General features: G+C 42.3%; 1 protein-coding gene across 2 annotated transcripts in view; it reads left to right on the forward strand.

Moving 5' to 3' along the window:
- SPRED2 (sprouty related EVH1 domain containing 2) overlaps positions 1-21595 on the forward strand; it is a 121481-nt gene that overhangs the window by 72540 nt on the left and 27346 nt on the right. For both annotated transcript variants that reach the window (XM_060169136.1, XM_060169137.1), the window contains exon 2: positions 14315-14492. In XM_060169136.1, the coding sequence (XP_060025119.1) occupies positions 14315-14492 (178 nt within the window). The remainder of the gene's footprint in view (positions 1-14314; positions 14493-21595) is intronic.

Consider the following 21595-nt stretch of genomic DNA (forward strand, 5'->3'; position numbering starts at 1 on the left):
CTCACTGTGGGAATTTGCTGGGTGTGGAGCAATTTTCAGTCCAGGTGGCTCCCTTCAGGGATTGTGACTTCCCTAGGGGTGGGCTTAGTCCTGAGAGGCTGCTGAAGCACGCTGGTGAATGAGCTGGGCTGTGAGTAGTTCCTCTCGATCAGGCATTCAGACAGAAGCCCTTTCATCCTTCCTTCCTGATACTAGATGGCAGCCTGCAGCCACAGCACGGCTTCGTGGTAGTGTAGTTGCATCTGTTGGGCCACACAGACCGCCACCTTGCCTGTAAAGCTCGCTGCTAGAAGTGGGCCCTGGCTGCTGGATTGACTTCCCTCAGGCAGTGGTCTTTAGCTACCGCTGAACGCATGACCAATAGCTTGGTCGGGCTCCCTGGAGCAAACATGTTGGTGGTAGCCAGGAAAGTCCATATTCAGCAGCTTATTAGCCTCCGAGGCTCTCGATTATCCGTGAAGATCATGAGTCTTAAAATCAAATGGCTATTAGTCTTCCTAATTATCTCTCATGTTCCTTGGAAGTTCTTTCTGAGATCAGACTAGAATACTCTCCTACAAATGAAACAACATTTTAAGAAGATGGTGTGAAACTGTGAGCCAGCTTCCTAGCTAGTTGGCCTACACATTCTCCTTACCCCCCAGTTCTTTTATGGCAGGAGAGAAACTGAATGGAAGCACGTGTACCAAGAGGATGGCTCTGTTTTGTAATATCTCAGAAGGAAATTGCCCTCGTAGGTCAAATCCTGTCCCTCTATGTATAAATCAAGAACTAGTCGAGTCGCTGCTGCGTGTTGATCCTGTGAGCCTTGCCTTGTGGCTGCCTTTCTAACTGCTCACCGGCAGTCATCGCCATCATAAAAGAACAGGGTTTCCCTGGTGGCGCAGTGGTTAAGAATCCGCCTGCCAATTCAGGGGGACATGGGTTCGATCCCTGGTCCGGGAAGATCCCACATGCTGCGGAACAACTAAGCCCGTGCGCCACAACTACTGAGCCTGTGCTCTAGGGCCCGCGAGCCACAACTAGTGAGCCCGTGTACTGCAACTACTGAAGCCCACGCGCCTACAGCCCGTGCTCCGCAACAGGAGAAGCCACCGCAGTGAGAAGCCCGTGCACTGCAACGAAGAGTAGTCCCCGCTCGCCGCAACTAGAGAGAAAGCCCGTGTGCAGCAACAAAGACCCAACGCAGCCAAAAATAAAATAAATAAATTTATTTAAAAAAAAAAAAAAAAAGAACAGTTTCCCCAGGGACGCTTGTTTGGCATTCCTAAAGCGCTGGTACTGGTACCATTGTCACACTGCATTTAAACCAGTCATTGTGAGTTTGGGTACCTTACGTGCTTTCTGTTTGGTTTGTCTGCTGCTTGCATAGATGTAAAGATTTCTCAGCCTTATTAGCAGGCGATCGTCAGGCTGGCTCTTTTCTGCCCTCTTCAAGATCCGGTAGTGCCAAATTCCAGGGACCCAAAATGCAGCCAAAATGAAGAGTTTAAGAGCTTCTCCTTGCTTGCCCTTTCTCCTGCACCCCACACCCAGGGAGGAAAACTCATGGCAAAACCCAGCCGAAAACTGGCTGTTCCACCAGAGGAGGGAAACAGGCTTCTGTTGAGATGGTCAGCGGGCAGTCAAAACCATTTGGGAATAGGCCTGTGATTCAGGTATTTTAGGAATTGATTAGGCTTCCATGGACCGAATTGGGAATCCTACTGCTCACCCTTTTAGGTTGTTCTGTGGGGAAATCACGTTCTCGTTTCAAACAACTGATTTACAAGTAAACTTTTTTTTTTTTTAAGATGTTGGGGGTAGGAGTTTATTAATTAACTTATTTACTTTTGCTGTGTTTGGTCTTCGTTTCTGCACGCGGGCTTTCTCTAGTTGCAGCGAGCAGGGGCCACTCTTCATCGCGGTGCGCGGGCCTCTCACTATCGCGGCCTCTCTTGTTGCGGAGCACAGGCTCCAGACGCGCAGGCTCAGTAGTTGTGGCTCACAGGCCTAGTTGCTCTGCGGCATGTGGGATCCTCCCAGACCAGGGCACGAACCCGTGTCCCCTGCATTAGCAGGCAGATTCTCAACCACTGCACCACCAGGGAAGCCCCGACAAGAAAACTTTGACCAGAGCTCATTTGTGACATTGAAGCAGCCTGGACCCAATGGGAAACCTGAAGTACACAGAGTTTCTTTATCAAAGGCCTACGAGTAAATGTCTCTCCCCATTTTTAAGTTAAGCAATTGCTTCATTGCTTTTTCTTAACACTTTCCCTCTTTCTCTCTGAAAGTAGTGAAGATTGGTACTGGAGTGGCTGTCTTGAGTCAAATGATAAAGCTTATAGGATGAACTGTTTGGGAGAAAAGAGACAATTTCTCTTCTCTTTTTTGCCTGAATTTGCTCCATAAGTATGTCTTGGCGATTTTCTTCCATTGTGGCTAAGGAGAATCTCGCATTTGTGGATGTGTGATCCCAGCCGGATGGCTAGGTTGTACCTATTTTGTTCAAAGGAACTTATTAAAACGCAACTTTCATCATTTTCTTGCTTTTCTCATAGTACTTTGATAGCCCAGCTTTGCTCCTGGGAGCTTTATAATTGCATAATACCACTTGCACTGAGGGAGCCTATCTGTTAGTTTGTCATGGTTTCAGGTCTTTGTGGTTTCAGAGTTTTTCTTCAATTCGAAAGATGTTTTCGGTTGCATTTCACTGCTGAAAGTTTTCTGATATGCTTTTGTAGAATATTTGCTAAGTCCTCTGGCATGACTTTACGGCCATGTGGTTTTTTTTAACACAAAGTTATAAAGAGGCCAAAGTTGAAAAGGGACCTCAAAGGTCATTGGGCCCCCTCCCTCATTTTATACATGAACAAACTGGGGCTTAGTGGGTCTGGGGTGTCCCAGCCAGGAGTGAGAAGGAGTTGTGCCACAGAGGTCAAGTCTGCTGACGTAGGGCACTAGCTACACCCTGTGGATCCAAAAATGAGGATTTGCCTCCGTTGGTGTGAAACTTTGCCAAACTGGGGAGGACTTCCCAGCCCCACCCCCAGCTCTGCCATTTTTGCGCGCGGCTATGTTAGTGATACTTGCTCTTTGATTCCTTTGACAATCAGTTGTCCATCCAGTACATTTTAAGAGACCCATGAGAATAACCTCTCTTATATCCTCTGGATGACCTAGCTGAGATATGAGACCTTGGCCACAATTCTGGACCCCTTTAAAACAAAGCGTGGGGAGTCTGGGAGAGTTGTTTGGAGATTGGATCTTAGTTCTTTATCTGTCCCTAATGCCAGTGACCTTGGACAAGTCCCTTCTCCGGTCTGGATTTTTTTTTTTTAAGAAGATGTTGGAGGTAGGAGTTTATTAATTAATTAATTTATTTTTGCTGTTTTGAGTCTTCGTTTCTGTGCGAGGGCTTTCTTAGTTGTGGCAAGCGGGGGCCACTCTTCATCGTGGTGCATGGGCCTCTCACATCGCGGCCTCCCTTGTTGCGGAGCGCAGGCTCAGTAGTTGTGGCTCACGGGCCTAGTTGCTCTGCGGCATGTGGGATCTTCCCAGACCAGGGCTCGAACCTGTGTCCCCTGCATTAGCAGGCGAATTCTCAACCACTGCACCACCAGGGAAACCCTCCAGTCTGGATTTTAATTCCTCCATCTGAGTGAGAGGTCTGGAGTAGATAATTTCTACGATTCTTTCTAGCTTAAAAAGCGAGTAACTAACTTGTGTGGCTCTTCACCAGTGATAATTGAAGACCTAAGCTCTCCGTGCAGGCCTTCTAGTCTCTGCCTGGGAAAGGAAGAGGTCCAGAATTCTTCAGGGAGAACAGATGCTTCACATGTGCTTTATTTGTTTGTTAAGCTTTTCATCTCTGATGAGGGAGGTGGCAGAATCCTAGAAGAAAAGGAATTAAATGAATTGGTAATTCTTGCCTCCTGAAAGGGTGTCCGTGTCCAGTGGATCACGATCCAGTCAGCCTGTCGCTAACAGGACATGCTGACCTTCCTCCCTGTGGGCGAAATTATCACCTCCTTTTGAGAACAGGTCTTATTAAAGACTGGCTTGTAAAGGATTTTATAGCTTTAAAAAGGTATCAACATAGGTTGATAAAGTAGTTTCCTAACCTTTTGACCATGGTTTGCTTTGGAGTGGAGGGTGGTAGGTGACAGGTAAAAAAATGGAAAATGTGTCCTGGATCACGTGAGGAGAAGTAACCAGACTTTTCAGTACCTTTGTCAGCATCTTCTAGGTTTAGTGTTGATCTCCATTTAGAATCTAGCACTAAATTTTCTCTTTCTCCTTATATCTTCAAGTGTTCAGAAAAGTTGAAAGAAGTATACGGTCAACACCCACCAACTCCAGCCTGCAAACTAGTATTTTACTTCGACTGCTTTATCACCCACATAATCTATCCATCCATCCCTCGGTCCATCTGAGACACCCTGTTATTTTTTTATGCATTTCAAAGTGAGTTGCAGATATGGTGTGCTTCTCCTGGATCAATTCAGCATGTGATCATTAATCACTCTCTTCCTTTTTGTTTTCTCTAATTTGTTAGAAAGCGAAGATTTCTGAGATGGTCAGGTGCAGAAGTTCAAGGGCTGCAATTTAAAGACCTGAATTGGAGATTATTAACTTTAAACAGCTCCCTTTGCCGTTTGTGTTTTGAAGTACCAATTTTTCTATTACATGTGTACTTTAATGTGGTGAGAGTTAATTTTGTTTAGTAATCTCACGTTTCCATTAGCTGGCCTTTGGGGGTTTAAATGTGGATCGTAAATACCATTTTTGGAAGGGTGTATAAAACAGAGGGAAAGTCAAAGAAAATTAATTGCTTTTGGAGAAAAACATAGGAGAAGAAAGGGTTCTTTAGCTGTGGGTTATTTTGTTTGTTTCAAGTTGGTAATCCTTTGATCTTGATTAATTATGAACCCCACTGAACTCTGGGCTCAGCAAAGCAGCAGACAATAAAAGCAAAATCATAAACCTAGAGGCAGACTTTGGCCTCTCGCCTACCAGGACTCCTGTCCCCACTTCGCACTGTGTGATCACCCTGAAACTCACCCTTTAGGACAGAACCATTTCAGTCTGTAAGAAGCAGATTCATTCTATCTTGGTTTGAATAAGATAAATTTCATTTTTTAAAGTGGCTTATTCATGTCAGAGTTGTTCGTGTTTTGATGATTTTTGAGAATAACTCAGAAATCTCCCATCGATTGCCTTTAATGTTAATGAACTGTTGTGATAAAATCTTACTATGATTTCCTAAAATGTTTTAGGTGATCTTAAAATATCCATGTTAACCATGTTAAAGAATCTGTGTATAAGGCTATGGTAGAATTCACATTAAAATAAAACACAGATACATGGATATATTTATTTGTTATTTCAGTAACTGTCTACAGATATGGTTCCTGGATATACAGGTAAAAGGAACGAGGAGTGGAGGCAGGATGCAGACACGTCTAGGTGGGTCTGGCAGCCTTGCCTGGTGAAGGAGATTTGCCTTGAAAGGAAGAGTCTAAAATGGAATTATCCCCCTTGTGCTAACATAATCCTCATCTGAGGCACTGCAGAGAATCATTTGATGCTGGGTTTTTAAAAAGAAATCTTTTCCAAAAATTTTTTTAACTTTGTTGAATTTAGTGGGATTGTAAATTAAAAATTTTTTTTAATTGTATTATATTTACCTCCAAATCGAAGGATTTTTGTTCGTGGTAGAGGGTTGTGTGAGTTAATTTTCTGGAGCCAGTGTTTTAAAACTCAAAAATAATTTTAATTAATTAATTTATTTATTATGTGTGGCTGCGTTGGGTCTTTTGTTGCTGAGCGGGGGCTACTCTTCTTTGTGGTGCACAGGCTTCTTATTGCGGTGGCCTCTCTTGTTGCGGAGCGTGGGCTCTAGGCGCGCAGGCTTCAGTTGTGGCTTGCAGGCTCAGTAGTTGTGGCTCGCGGGCTCTAGGGCGCAGGCTCAGTAGTTGTGGCACACGGGCTTAGTTGCTCCACAGCGTGTGAGATCTTCCCAGACTAGGGTTCTAACCTGTGTCCCCTGCATTGGCAGGTGGATTCTTAACCACTGCACCACCTGGGAAGCCCCTAAAACTCAAAAATAATTTAAAGTGCATTCCAGAGCCTCCTATTAAGGTAATTATCCACTGTAGAGATACTTGACAAATAAGGATACAGAGATCCGGAGTGGTCTGTCAGCCAGGAAACCCACCTAGGATTTAAGGGGCCCATATGCCCAGGAATCTCCAGTTCCCTGGATCCACAGGGTGGGGAAATTAGGATTTCTGCTATTAGTAGAGATTAGAGCAAGTAATCTTCAGATTTCAAGAAAAAATGATTCCTTTCTTCACCAATTGTACAATAAGCTACCATGCCTGTCCTGCCCTATCTCTCCAGGCTTGACCTCAGCCGGGTCTTGCTTCTCCCAGCTGGGTCCGTTACTCACCTCAAGAGATAGTTGCTCGGGAAAGTTATATTGACACAGGGAGAGTTGCCAAAGAGCCATTAAAAAAATCTGTCTTAGACACAACTTCTAAAATTGCCTTCGGGTGCTAAGATTTACTTCAGCCAGCACTTTATTGCCCAGGTTTAACACTGCCCGGTGTTATGGTTTTAGGTTGTACATTAGCATAACAGCTCTAATGCCTTTATCTTTATTGTGCCCCAGTTATAAGTGATCCATCATTGTGGATATTATATATTTATCAATAGTATTCTTGTGGTTTCTGAATTTAAGTTCTGAATTTAAATGTAGGTAGGAAAGGGTTTTTTGTTGAAGAAACAAAAGAACTGTAGCTCCATCCTTAAGACATTGGATATATTAAATAAGTAAAATCAAAAGGTTTTGGTTAAACGATTTTTCCAAAAGGGAAAAAAAAAATCGAGAGCAACAGAAGTATAATCTAGCTGAATCACTCTTTTCCTGTGGAGGATTTATGCTTGTTCAAACTACAGGTGAGGAAAGCTTAAAGGTTAAATTTTAAATTCTGGGTTTTTTATTATTTTTTGGGGGGGGCGCTGCATTGGGTCTTCGTTGCTGTGCGCAGGCTTTCTCTAGTTGTGGCGAGCGGGGGCTACTCTTCATTGCGGTGCATGGGCGGCTTCTCATTGCAGTGCATGGGCTTCTCATTGCGGTGGCTTCTCTTGTGGCGGAGCGTGGGCTCTACGCGTGCGGGCTTCAGTAGTGCACGTGAGCGCAGTAGTTGTGGCACACGGGCTTAGTTGCTCCACGACATGTGGGATCTTCCCGGACCAGGGCTTGAACCCATGTCCCCTGCATTGGCAGGCAGATTCTTAACCACTGCACCACCAGGGAAGCCCTAAATTGTGTTTTAAAGACAGTACAGTGGAGTGATTCTAATATAACTTTGTAAACCTTGCTGAGAAGGAAACCCCAAAACCAGTGTTTTGTAAGATAACCTCCAGCGTACCTGGGCGCTGCCGTGGGTATCACCACCTCCCGTTCAGCATGTGAAGGTTTGCCCTTGGAATTGGGGCTGTCACTGAGGTGAGGGATCGGGGGCCACGAGAAGCTCTGACTTGCCTCGCCAGCTGTAGGTTTTTCTAGCTCACCAGAGTGCTCCCTGGTCAGTGTTTCCAGGCTGTGGGGATGTCAGAGGACCCCTAACTGCCTCTGGTATTTCCTCAACTATTTCCTCACAGGCCTCTTAAGCATCTGTCAAGCTTACATGTTTAACTTCCAGCCCTGATCTTTATTCCTTTGTGTCTTGGCTTCATTTCCTTTTCTTGGCCATTAAGGGTCACAGGACCCATGAACAGCAAGTACCCTCCACTTGGGACAGCCGGCAGGGTGTCCATTCCCATGGACGTCTGCAGGGTGTGTGTTTCAGCTCCACGTGCCAGAGAATGATTTTTCGGTGTACATGCTACTCTGGCTCTTGTGGCCTGAAAGTGTGAGGAAGCACTTGGAGATTGGGAAATGCACATTGTAATGTAAAGGAAAGTATTGTACATAATATTATAAACAAGGTAGGGGCATTTATTTTGAATCATGGAAACAGTAGCTCATAGAAACGAGTTTGCAGTGGTTATTCCAGAGGAGAGTTTTTGTATTAAAGTTTAAGTAGGAAAATAAAAGTACTAGAGGCCCATGTCTAATAAACTTCAACTTCCTAGGATTGGTTCTAAGGAATTATTTATAAGTTATTAAATTTAAGAATCATTCCTATTTCAAATATCAGTCATGCTGGCAATGTCCTTCGTAGTAATGGAGAAAACAACCCCTTTTAATACATGCACTATAAAATAGTGTGTGGGTGAGTAGGTCTTTTTATATGCTTCAGGGTAGCTAGGTAGCCTGAACAACAAAGATGCTGGGCTTATATGGGGCATGTGAGGATGAGAATAAGCACGCCCCATGCCTCCCCCTCTGGCTCAGGGTGGAACTTGGACAGGGAGGGCTCTAGTGACCTTGCAGGACAGCAGAACTTACTAGCTGTGATGCAGGATTAAAGTGGGGATTCCTAGGGAATTCCCTGGTGGTCCAGTGGTTAGGACTCTGCACTTTCACTGCCAAGGGCCCGAGTTCAGTCCCTGGTCGGGGAACTAAGATCCCACAAGCCGTGTGGCATGGCCAAAAATAATAATAAAGTGGGGATTCCTAAAACATTTTCTAGTTATCTTCACTCCCAGATTCTGAGCCCAGCACATAGTAAAGGAGGAAAACCTATTCACACTCCACAGTATAAGCAAGAACCCCTGCTTTCCGCCCAGTTAGTTTCTGGATGAAGGTTACATCCCCAGTCATTGCAAGGCAAGCACCCACCACCTTCCAGGTACCATGTTATATATTGGGGTTCCATTCTGAAAACTCATTACATGCCATGTTAAAACTGCATCAATTGATCACAAAGATAAAACACATAAAAGCTCTGCTGTATCGTCTGGGGGAATGACTCTGCATGGGCAAGATGAGCTGCAGCATCTCAGAAATGCAGGGACACTGTGAAGATTGGATGAAGAGCCTGCTTTCTTCTCTGGGTGAATCTGGTCCCTGGCAGAGGGCCTTGGTGCCGTGCATGCGAAGTTATGGTGTCAGTACCTGTTCGAGGTACCTGGATTCTCTTACTAGCAGATATGGGGGTAGGGCTGTTTCCAAGACCACTCTCCGTCAAGTGTACTTCATGGCTGATTTCATGGCTGTTAAGTTAACTGTGGGGAAGCCTTTTTCTTGAGTGGTCTTAGCCCACTTTTTAGCTCCCCCAACTCTGATATCATGCAAGCCAGTTCTCTTTAAGAAGCAAACACTTAATGTTCAGAAAAGTCCTCTGCTTCGTAGTGGCTGCTCATTTGCATTTGAGAGGAGAGCCAGGTGCCTTCCCCAGAACTGGCTCCTGTGGGGTCTCCCACGTCTAGATGCTTTTCTTGCCACTGTTGCCTGTAATGGCCTAACCATATAAACAACACACATTTTGTTTGACAGGAAGCGGGCAGAGCTAGTGTTCTACCTGTAGGGGCTTGTACAGAGCTGAAAACCACGTTTCCACCATGCATAAAACTCCATTATGTACAGCTTTCCTTTCCAAACTTTATAAAGTTTGGATTATATACATTTCTAAAACCAGCGCAGCCTACTTAAAAAAAAATTCTTAAGTAGTTGATACCTACTAAAACTCAAGAAACCACCACCCTTTTAAATAGAATACGACCAGTCTCTTTGGCTCCTCAACTCATTTGATTCTGCCGAAATATTTTGTTGATCCTTTTTAAAAAGATGACAAGACACATGTATTTCACACACATACGTTTTACACATACACGTAATACTTTATATACACATAACAATTCGATTCAATCAAAGAGCTTTTTGAAATCTATAGGCTCAAGGAAGACTGGGGGTGGGCCGGGCGTGTGATTACAGTGAAGAGGGGTCCTCGTCCCCCTGGAGGACGTGGTGTTATATTTGGCTCAGCTGGCGGCTCGTGGTTGTGCTGGGACCAAAAGGGAGCCTGACAGGCGGTGATCTGGACTAATCCCTCTCGAGGTCTGGTGAAGTGGAGAAGGATGGAAAAGAGGCCTGGGAGGAAGTGAATGTAATGTTTAGCATAATGGAGAGAACCCTGTGATCAGATAAGGGCTGGCTGTGTGGGGGCGGGGGCAGGGGGAGTATTTATGGCGGATGTCAAAGTTCCAGGCTCTATCTCTGAAGCCAGTGGGAGAGCCAGAGGAGCAGAGCGCCAGTTGCCACATGGCAGACGGGCTGCTTCCCTACAGGTGTGCCTGAAATGTAGGCTCAGACCTGTTCTTTATAAATCTGCCTTGCATTAATCATTGCTGGAGGTCCGTTTTGGATGCTCTCCTGCTGTCCAAGGCCCGACAGGCCTCCCTGGCACCCCGTTCTCTGACAGCTAAAAAAGGCAGGCAGTCAGGAAACCCAGTCCTCATGGGCCAGAAAGGCTTGTCTTTAAAGGACCTGCTTTTGTAATTAAAGTCAGCCTTTCAGCAAAAATAATTATGATGGCTACAGTTGACCAAGCTTCTTTGTATCAGGCACTGGACCTCAGTTACTGCCTTTAACCCTCAGGACATCCCAGCACGGTGTAAGCTGCTTCTTCGTGTTTTGCAAATGAGGAAACTGAAGCTCAAAAAGAGCTTCAGCTGCTGAGAAGGTCAAGGCAGTGCTGACCTGTCTGGCTTTGAACATTCTTTACAGACACAATGCTGCCTCATCACTGTTTCCTACAATCCCTTTGTTTACTTCTGTAACGTGGCCCAGACAGGGCCTGCTTTGAATCTGGGGAGCACAGCTTAGAACAGAAATGCCTGAGATGCAAAACTGCTTGTGCCACCTTGGAATCAGCACCCCAAAACAAAAATCTAGCTTTAAAATTGTTCTTTCTCTCCCTCCCCATCCTGCCATGGGCTGTCACCGACCTCTGTTGCATGTTGAGTGATTGCAGGACAGCAAGTCCTGTTTTTACAAATAAGGCTGCATGTGGGGAGTGCAAAGCTTTGTCCTTCAAGGAACCACATTTGGCCAGATCCCCAGCCCAATTTGAAAAAGCCAGTTTTACTCAAAATGCATATAAAGAATGTAGTGGTGTTCGGGTGGTGGTCAAACACCATTTGTAATGACATTGACTCTTAGGGTCAGTGTAACTCAAGTTCAGACACTAGGGAGGGCTCCATTCAGTTTGTGTTTGGACCCACGCCTGGAACTTCACCAGGTCCTAATCAGTTACACCAGTTGAACAGTTGAAACTTTCAGAAGCATGAGGTGATTGTTGTTGTTGACAGTAGCGTTTGGGGGATTTTCTAAAGCGTACCTGCAGCATTTTTCTTGTGCACATGAAGAAATGCATCTGCCTTAGCCTCTCCTGCTTCATCCCGCACCCCACAGACAAACCCCCGCATCTGGCTTAAGCGGGTTGTTTAATTCTTTCCAGAAAGAGGGAGGGAGGGTGGGAAGGGAGTTTCTTCCTTCTTTATACCTTTTCGGTAGTAGAGTTCATTGTCCTTTCTGTTCTGGGCGGGGTGAGTGCCTGAATAACGTAAATACACCACGGATAGGAAGCAGTTGGCATGCGGCCATGCAGCTGGATTATGCAGACACCCGTCGCAGCTTTTAGTGCAACACTTTATCCCCCTGCCTTGTTTTCAATAGTCACTTGCCTCAGTTAATGCTGGCTATTGGGGTTGCTGCCAGAGGAGATGGGGGGCTTCTTTTCCCCACCCTCAACACCAGGTCCTAATCAGTTACACCAGTATTAACAGTTGACCTGGTGTTCAGCTGTTAAACTGGTGTGACCATAGAGAAGCGCACCACAGAGAAATCTGTGCCCTCGGGAATGGGCATGGAAGGAACCAGGGCAGGAAAAGAGGATGCTGCCGACCACCGTCAAAGGCCAAAATGAACGGCCCCTGTAGTCTGGAAGCCAGGGGCTGGGGTATTTGTTTGAATCTCTAATAAATGATACTCTTTGGAAATAAGTTTATGGCACCAACGTAAGTAATGCAAACTTCCCTTTTTCGTGTTTACTTAATCCCTTCAAAGGAAGGGAGAAGAGCACACAGCCGCAACAAAAAAAAAGTAAAAGCAAGAGGCGTGTAGAGTTTCAGTTACTCACCTTGGCCATTTCCTGTTGGGATGAACCCACGGTACATTCACAGACGATTTGAGAAAGCTGTGTTTCATACTAGAGAATTACACATCCTGGGAACCCTTAGTTTTTCTAGAATAAATGGGGAATGTGGGGGAAGCGTATTCTCAAATTGTGTGTATGTAACTAAACAGATATTATAAAATGTTCTTAATCTCTCTCATCTAAAGGAATATGCATGTTGAATCCTGAGGTGAATGGATTAATGATAGAAACCACGTGACTTTTTAAATTCAATTTTCCTGTTAATGAAAAGGAAATCTTTAGCCTATCCCAGTTAAGCCGTTGTGGCTCATAAGCAAATGAGTATTGAACACTATATTTTCTCAGAGATTTTCTTAGCTACAAATAAGTTTTTAAAACCTGTTTACAAATATTGTCTATTTAACCCATTCATTCCTCGACCTACTACATGAAAGACATCACTCTAGGTTCTAAGGATATAGCAGGAAACAAAAAGGGCAAAGTCCCTGCTCTCATGGAGTTTACATCCTGGTTGGGAAAAGTGGGCAAACAGGGCAGATGTTGATTTAGTAGCATGTAGAGAGACAAAGCACGGTGAGAAGATGTAAGAGGGGTAGAGGGTGCTGCTTTATATAAAGTGGACGGAGAAATCTTCTCTAATGAAATAACCCTGGACAGAGACCCGAATGAATTAAGGAAATGAGTCTAGTTGGTGTGTGGAAAGAAGAGTGGGAAATGGGGTTTGAAGAGAAGGAAATAACGAGTGCAAAGGCCCTGAGGTAGGGTGCTTAATGCAGAGGACCATCAAGGCCAATGGGACTGAAGTGGGATGAGCAAGGAGGAGAGTAAGATATGCACTAGATTTTGACTCTTACTCGGAGTGATATAAGAAGCTTTTGGAGAGTTTGAATAGAATGTCGTAATCTGATTTACCTTTCGACTTCCTTAGAAAGTTGGGCAGGTATGGGAAGTAAGGAGGCCAGTTAGGAGGCTGTTGCAGTCGTCAGAGAAGTGTTCTGGATATATTTCAAAGGAAGAGCCAGTTGGGAATCACGAGTTCAGTCTTAAACGTGTTAACTGAGGTGACTACTAGATGCCAAAGCAGAGAAATCACACGGGCAGTTGGTTTTACTGATCTGAAGCTTAGGGAAGAGGTCTGGGTGTGTAAATGTGAATTGGGGCACTGTTAGCACATGGAAAATATTTAAGTGGAGTCGTTGGCCCTGGCTTAGATCATGGATCGTTTAGGCACAGTTAAAGGAGGGGAGGCAGCAAATACTGGTACCAAGTAGTAGGCGTGCTAGTGGGCACCGGTGCAAGGTCTCTTCTGAGTGTGTCTGTTTTCTCAGTGAAGGCTCTGAGCACTGGGCCTGGGGTGCATAGAAAGAGAGGGTTCTATGTTACTCTGCATCTTTGTTTCCCTAGAATCTGGTACAGTGCCTGGCATGTAGAAGATGGGGATGTATGTTTGAAGGATTAAAAAAAGCAATGTTGTTCCAAGAAAGAAAACAGCAAGTGAGAATTTAATGGCCTTGCCGAAAATCCAAATAAGTTTCGGAAAAGTGATGAAGAACGAAAAGAAGCTAGAGTTGGTCTCTGGAGGAGAAAGAGGATTTTTGGCCAATGTGCAAAGGAACTTATTGTGAAATCAAAGTTTAGACTGGAAAAAATAAAATCATAAACAGAAGGCTACACATGTGTAAAGGGTATTTGAACTGAAATATAAATGATCGCACCGTGAATTTGTGATTTAGGAGTGGGCTATCGTCTACTTAACGCTAAATCAGAAGATTATTATCCTTATAAAATGTTAAGCCTTGGTCATTCATTATAAACCAAGTTTTAAGGGTTGAAACCATAATGTCCTTTTAAGTTAATAGATTCGTCTTTCTGAACTTATAGATACCAAACTGTAGATAGAAGTTCATTCGTTTTATTATTAATATGTCCACCTAGAAACTGGAGAATGTTATGCTTGCATACATTCTCAAAGATTCACAAATATTTTTTAATGACTGGGCGTCTTTTTTTTTTTTTCTAAACGTACTTTTATATTGAGTTTAAGAGTTTGGGTTTTTCCCTGAACATTGATACAGGCTATCTTTTAAGGTTGCTGCCAGGCGTAGATTTTCTTTTGATGAGTCCCAAAAATGCTGGCTATGGTCCCCTTGCACTGTGAAACGTGTCCTCCAGCTCCAGACCATTGTCATGCCCCATTCTTCTTGTTGTTGTCGTTTTAGTGACAGCTATATTGTGCGCGTCAAGGCTGTGGTTATGACCAGAGATGACTCCAGCGGGGGATGGTTCCCACAGGAAGGAGGCGGGATCAGTCGCGTGGGGGTCTGTAAGGTCATGCACCCCGAAGGCAATGGACGAAGCGGCTTTCTCATCCATGGTGAACGACAGAAAGACAAACTGGTAATGGCAGACGTGCAACGCGTGGGTTAAATTAGCAACGACTGATTTCTTGACATTAAATCATAGCCCTTTTCCTGTAGGTATATTTTTCCTTCTTTCTCTGACTTCAGACTCTTGCAAAAGCTTCCAAAGTTAGAATTCACAGGGCTGGCGCCAAATTGCAAAACCTAACCTTGGCTTTTCAGTGAAGTCACTTTTTACTACACACCGTATAACTCAGATGCTTAGAAGCCGTGCATTTGGCTGTCTTATTTGCGTCTTGATTAATTAAGCTGTCTTGCTGTCACTGTAACAAGATGTTCAAAATGAAAGTACGCTCTTTATTATGAATCACATCGTAGTGAGCTGTAAAGTCAGAGTTTTTTTAAACATTGGGTTTATTCATGGAGCATGCCATCAAGGTTTGGATGGTGAGAGATAGAATGCAAAGAGGAAGTGTCGTCTGACGTTACTTCTAAATAAATGTTTATCTCAAAAATACTGCAGCTTCTATTTCATAAGCTAATAAACAAAACACTTTTGGGAAAAGAAAGTAACAAAAAGCAGCGGCATTACACTCCTGTGTAATAATTCTACATGCTTAAAAATAGGCACTTTGGAGAGTAATCATTATCTCACAAAGATGGGGGCGTTGATAGTTTATAACATAGTTTCATGGAGGGACTGGATGTCCAGTTCTTTGTTATGAAGGAATCTATGATACGAAGGAAAATTGTCTGTTTTTAATTGGTGGCCTTGAATCTGGGAGAACATGCTCCTATCTGTATTTGATCCTGGAATGTATACTCCAAAGCCAACCATTGATTCAAAATGTGCAGGATCTCAACAGAGAAAATACAAAGACACCACAGGAATAAGTCAGTGGTACATTTGAGACCCTTGACAGCGGCATGTGTTGAGTTTTATGTGCTGAGTATACAAACTTAATCTTCTTCTGCAACCACTTCTTAATGTTTATAAAGGTTACAAAATAAGGCAGAACAATTTCTAAATGTTATATATGGATTAACAGAAATGGTATTTTCACACTTGATTCATTTCTGAAAATGAAATGAATGAAAATGTAAAGGGAGAATGTAGCTCATTTTAAGAAACATGGCCATTCAAGAAATTCCTTACATAATAGTCAAATAATTAAAACATTCTTGTTTATAAGATATTCACAATAAAGGCAATGTAACCACACTAACAAGGAAAAGTAAAATAACTACCTTTTAGCCAGCATTTACCTAAGGGCTGAGTACAATGCTAGCCCTTTAGTTGAGATGTATCATTGTATCCTTACAGTAGCCTATATAGCTATAACTGAAGAAACTAAGATTCAGAAAGACTCCTTGTTCTGGATGACCCATCTTGGGAGCCGGGAACCAGTATTTGATACCCTGTCACTCTGACCCCAAACTGAGCCAAAGTCGCATGTGCATAACCACCTGTAGCCCTTTGATATAGTTTTTTTCCCCTTTGTGCGTATTTTTATTTTTACCTAGCTGTATTCAGAGCTCGTAAACAGTTTTATATCTGTGTGTGTGGTGTGGTTTTGTTTTGTTTTGTTTTTTTGGGCCACATGGCATGTGGGATCTTAGTTCCCTGACCAGGGATCGAACCCTTGCCCCCTGCAGTGGAAGTGTGCAGTCTTAACCACTGGACCACCAGGGAAGTCCCTAAAGTTTTATATCTCATAAGATATTCTCATAAGAAATTTTTCATGTTGCTGGTATCAGGTTGATTTTCCACTGTTTATCTGAGGATCTCCTTAGTGTCAAATGTTAAGATTCCTTCCCTTCCCACTACCCCCAGTATTATCTACCTGCATTCTCCACACTTATTATTTACTTGGAATAATTTGAGGGGTCAAATTTTTATGACTTTTGATACTTGTACAAAGAGCTGCTACCAGCATATGTGAGAATTTTCTTTAACACACGGAGGGTCACATATTTTAAATCTTTACCAATTTGATTAGAGTAACAGTGGTATCTTGTTGATTAATAATGAGATCAAATGTTTTTCTGTTGGTTAAACAGTCTTAACTGTGAATTATCTGTCAGTGTCCTTTGTGTATTTACCTTTTGGGGCCTGATTTTTCTCCTTGATACGTATGCCCTCTGAGTATAATAAAGATACTCATCTTCATCTACATATTTGCAGATATTTTTATAATCTGTTGCTTGCCTTTTTTATTTTAGTTGGGGTTCTTTTCCTACAAAAATTTTGCTAGAAAATTTTTTTTCACTTTTTCCCTTTTTATTTTTATTGTTACTACTTTTGTGTTAGCAAATTATTGTACCTGGTTACATCTTTTTAGGTCTGTTTTTTCCTGGTATTTCTGTGGTTTGTCATAGAATATGTCAACCTGAAATAGCCTTTAGATTGTCTAATTCAGCCCTTTCATTTTATAGATACATTTGTAAACTTGTACCACCGACTTGACCATAGTAATTGTGAGCTTCTGCAATTTTGTTTGAGGCCCTTTATGTAAATAACCTCAGTTAAATTCCTGCAACATTCTGAAGGAGGAGGATACTATTGATATTATCTACACTTTGTAATGGGGAACCTCAATTCTCCAAGAAGTGATCCATTTCCCCAGTCTGGGGCACATAGTCATTAGCAGAGCCAGCACTGGGAACCATTTCATTGTGAAGCCAAAACCTGGTCCCTTCATACCAGCTCTGCATGGGAATAGGACAGTCCTGGCTGTGGACCAGCTTCTGTTGTGTGTTGCTGTTGAACAAGGATCGTGTGCCTCATCCCCTCCCCTGTCATGTTTCTCCATCACCTTCTCCCTCTTCTTGTCCCCCTTACATTCTGTGACTACACTTCTGGACTTTTATATATTATATCCACTAGTAGTTAAATCACACACCCATACACCCAGATGTGCTTCTGCATCTTTCCATCCCTCACTGTGCCTGTTTCACACTCCGGTAAATCCGGGACTCCTAACACACAACCCCACACACACTTACGGCAATATGGTGACTCCTCCTTTGGCCTCCAAGCTTACGTAATGCAGCATTTCTGCCCACTGGAGGGTATGAATCCTCCTGGAAGCTGTGCAAATGGGGTGGGGTTGTTGAAGGACACCCCTCCCCCTCAGTGGTGGAATGGCGAGGAGAGGGTGGAGATCATTTTGGGAATACAGAGAACGGATGGTATCAGAGTTCCCAGTATTCCAACCGGGACAACCAGCCTTTTCTGATAGAAACTGTTGTCAGTGGTTTTTCCAACGTAGTGCAGTTCTAGAATTCAGCACATTGGTTTTTGTTGTTGTTAACTTGACTTCTGTGTTGACGCCTGTGAACTTAACTTCCATTGTTTCTACGGGAAAAGTCTGTGTTCCAAATATCCATTCACAAAGTCGTTATTTGGATAATTTTTTGTGAGTCGGAGACAATCAAGTGTTCCTGAGAAATTATATGTAAACTAAAAATTTCTGAGTTGGATCTTATTTTAGATGAATTAGAGGATTTTACTTCTGAAATGAATCCTGTGCGAAACTACCTTATGAAGGTGAATCACAAAATCTAAAAGGTTGCATTCCAGTGCAGGTCTGTGAGCGCTCCCACACACATTTGGTGGGAGTCACAGCCGGCAAAGCTCTCTGAAAGGCAATTTGGCAGGATATGAATTTAAAATGTGTATTCCGTTTTACTTGGCAGTTCCACATCTAAACCCTATCCTATGGAGATAGACAGCAGAGCTTTATGGATAGCTATCGGAGAGTTTTGGTCTCAGAATCCCTTTACCCTCTAAAAATGTATTGAGGACCCCAAAACGCTTTTATCTTGTAGCTTATAGCTACTAATATTTACCATACTAGAAATTAAAACTGAAATTGTTAAAAAATCTTAATTAAACAGTAGTGTTAGCATAAATGACATTCTTTACAGGCAAGAATAGGCAAATAACTATATAACTATTTTCCAGAAAAAAAATAATTAGAAGAATAGCGTTGCTTTGCATTTTTGCAGATCTCTTTATTATCTGACTTAATAGAAAATAGCTGGATTCTAATGTCTACTCTTGCTTTCAATCTGTGGCCATATGTTTTGGTTGAAGTACATGAAGAAGATCCAGCCTCACACAGATATGTAGTTGGAAAACATAGAAATATTTTAATAGCCTTTTCAGACCATCGTAGATAGACTTCTTTGATGCTACACCAAAACTCGGCTTGTAGTAGTTTCTTAAATGTGGACTCTGAAACCATATCAATGACCTTTTTATACTCTATTACATTAAAATCCACTGGTTTATCTTTCTCTTTGCATGGATCTTTTACTCATTCCTGATTTTGTAACGTCATGCATTGGTCATTTGGAAAATAATGGTTTACTGAGTTAAACAGATCTTCCAAATGTTGATACATTTAATTCTACAATATCAAAAAATCACATTTCTTAATATCACCACTGATCTCATTAGAAAAGTCTTAAGTATTGGGAAGCTGTCCAAAATTCTAATTTTCACTTGAAAGTTGAAATTTCATTATTGGCAACAAATAGCTCCTCGTTCTCCTTGAGGTGACAGGCTCGCTGTGTTCATCTTCAAGAAAATGTCGGCCAAGTACCCAAGTCTGAATAACCGTAGTTCACCTGTAGGCTGTTCTTTCAAGTAAACCTGGCGATCCATGAGGAAAGTAGTTAGTTCAACTCACAACTGCAGCAATTACACACCTTTTTCCTTGAGACAATCGTCATTCTTCCCCATGCAGTAGAAGTAAGAAGGCTATGAGAGATACTCTTCCCTTTTCTAATTACACATTTGTGCAAAGCCAGAGTTTCTTCCCATACTTCAGCCAAAGCGACGTATTACAGCGGATCAAATGCAGAAGCAGATATGAGAATCCAATTATGTGTACTTCCCATTTCATCACACGAGATGAAAGATGTGTATTCACAGGTCAAGATGTAATAATTTTTAACTGCTTCATCAAGTACAGTCCTACGTAAGACTGGCCTTTTTTACTTTGACCATGTGACAGTGGTGAATCCGGTGACTTTGGTACTGTTTGGTGCCACTGCCTGGCCTTGATTCATGCCTCAGCACAGCAGTTTTACCCACCATTCCTTTTGCACCATTAGCAGAACTGGCAACACAATGAAAAAGCAAAAGTATCTTAATATATGAAAATAGTTTTGCCATCCCAGACCCCGTGAAAGGACCTGGGGGTGCAGAGGGAAGGCTCCCAAGAGACCAAACTTTGAGAACATGTTCAAGGATGTTCATTCCAGCATTAGACAGTGTAAAAGCAACCAATTAGAAATGACTTAAATGCCCGTTAGTGTGGAGAATGGCTGAATAATTTTAATATAGCCGTACTGAGGAATATTATTTATGCAGCCACTAAACAGAATCCTTTTTACCTTCCTGTATCTCCAAGACACGTTTTTGGGAAAAAGGCAAGTTAAAGACCAATTTATAGGCTTGGCTACATTTAAACAGACTCACACACACACACTTACATGCATATGTAAAGAAGCTGCAGGAAGGGAACTGGAGTTGTGTCTACCATACCGACAGTGGGCAGTTCTGGAGAAGGGAGAGGCGTTGAGGGTAGGGACGGTGAGATGGGCAAGAATGGAACCTTCATGGACTCACCTAAATTACTTAAATCTTCTACAATATGGATTTCTTGTATCGATTTTTTTGAAACCTCCAACAAGAATATATAATCACTTTTTGTCTCCCCACGCATCTGATTTAAAAAGCTATTTTTAAAAGCCTTTCTCAACTTTTAAGTCAATGCCTAAACTTCACTTTAGAAGATTGATACCTATTATGCCAAAACTTCACTAGAGGGGTTATACCTGTTAGGAAGATGAAAGCATTTGAACGTTTTCATTTTTGTCATTAAACTTAGATAGGTAATGATGTAATTTTGTTTAAGAGAACAAAGAAATGGTGTCTGGCCTCCTCCCCCTCACATAATTTAGGTGGCTGAACTTTACTTTTCTAAGAACTTATTGCACCTCTCTAGGAAGATGTACCTTTGGAATAATCTTAAACACAGAAAATGTCAACCAAAGACTAATTTTTTTCACCCAAAAAATAGGGAAAAATCTAGAAGTCTTTGTTTTTACAAAAAAGTTTATTTTGAGACTTTGCATTGAGACTATTAAATTCTAAAATAGATAACATTTGTTAGTTAAAGCCTTGGTTATTTGGATATCCCCAATTTGGAATGGGGCTGGGCTGACATTTAATCATTGTGCTATTCTTAGGGGAAAATGGCCATAGTAAGCAATTTAATCATAAATAGAACTGTGCGAGGGGACTGTTGTCTTCATTCAATACAATGGAATAAAGTTAACTGGGACTGCTATTTGATATGCCAGTTTGACTATTATTCTCATCTATTAAGTTAGGGAACATTTATTAGGCAATGTTTAATTTCTGTTTGCCTAGATGTATTCTTGAAAGTTGTGCTCATTTAAAGATATTCTCTCTAATTGGAATTTTTATTAATTTAGGCAGGCCTTGATTCTTTCACTTAGTTAAAAATTAATAAGATCTCATTTTGTTAAATGTAGAACTTTGCCAGAACAAGATCAAAGCTAGTAGAAGTTAGCAAAATCATTTTGATACATATATAATGGAACCATAGAAATAAATATTGTCAATATTTTGGAGCTTTCTATGAATAAAGACTGGAGTTTACGTTCGCATGATTGCAATGCCTCTTTTATTCTATAATCTTAAACTCTGGTATCTCTACCCGCAGTAGCACTCTACACACAGAGGGAGTTATTTTATAAAACATCTTGATCTTTTACAGTCTAGTTAGGGGAACAAAACTAATGCACACGAAACTGGTAGAGAATAATATGAAACCAAGTACTAAATTGTGAAGGTGACAAAAACGGAAGTAAATAAAAGAGTGAAACATAATGCGATATACTGGGAAGCGTGTGTGACCCTGTTAGGTTTCTTACTGTTTGGTGTTTTCAAAGCATGTTCATGTGTACGTTCATTGATAACGTTGGTGTTGCTTCCGCTTTAGAGATAAAAAGGTCAAAGGTCTAAGCCAATCTGCTCAAAGTCATAGCTTAGTCAAAAGGCCGTTCTGAGACGAGATTGCTAGAAATTTGGAGATTGTT

This window comes from Lagenorhynchus albirostris, chromosome 13, assembly GCF_949774975.1.
Source record: "Lagenorhynchus albirostris chromosome 13, mLagAlb1.1, whole genome shotgun sequence".
NCBI lineage: Eukaryota > Metazoa > Chordata > Mammalia > Artiodactyla > Delphinidae > Lagenorhynchus > Lagenorhynchus albirostris.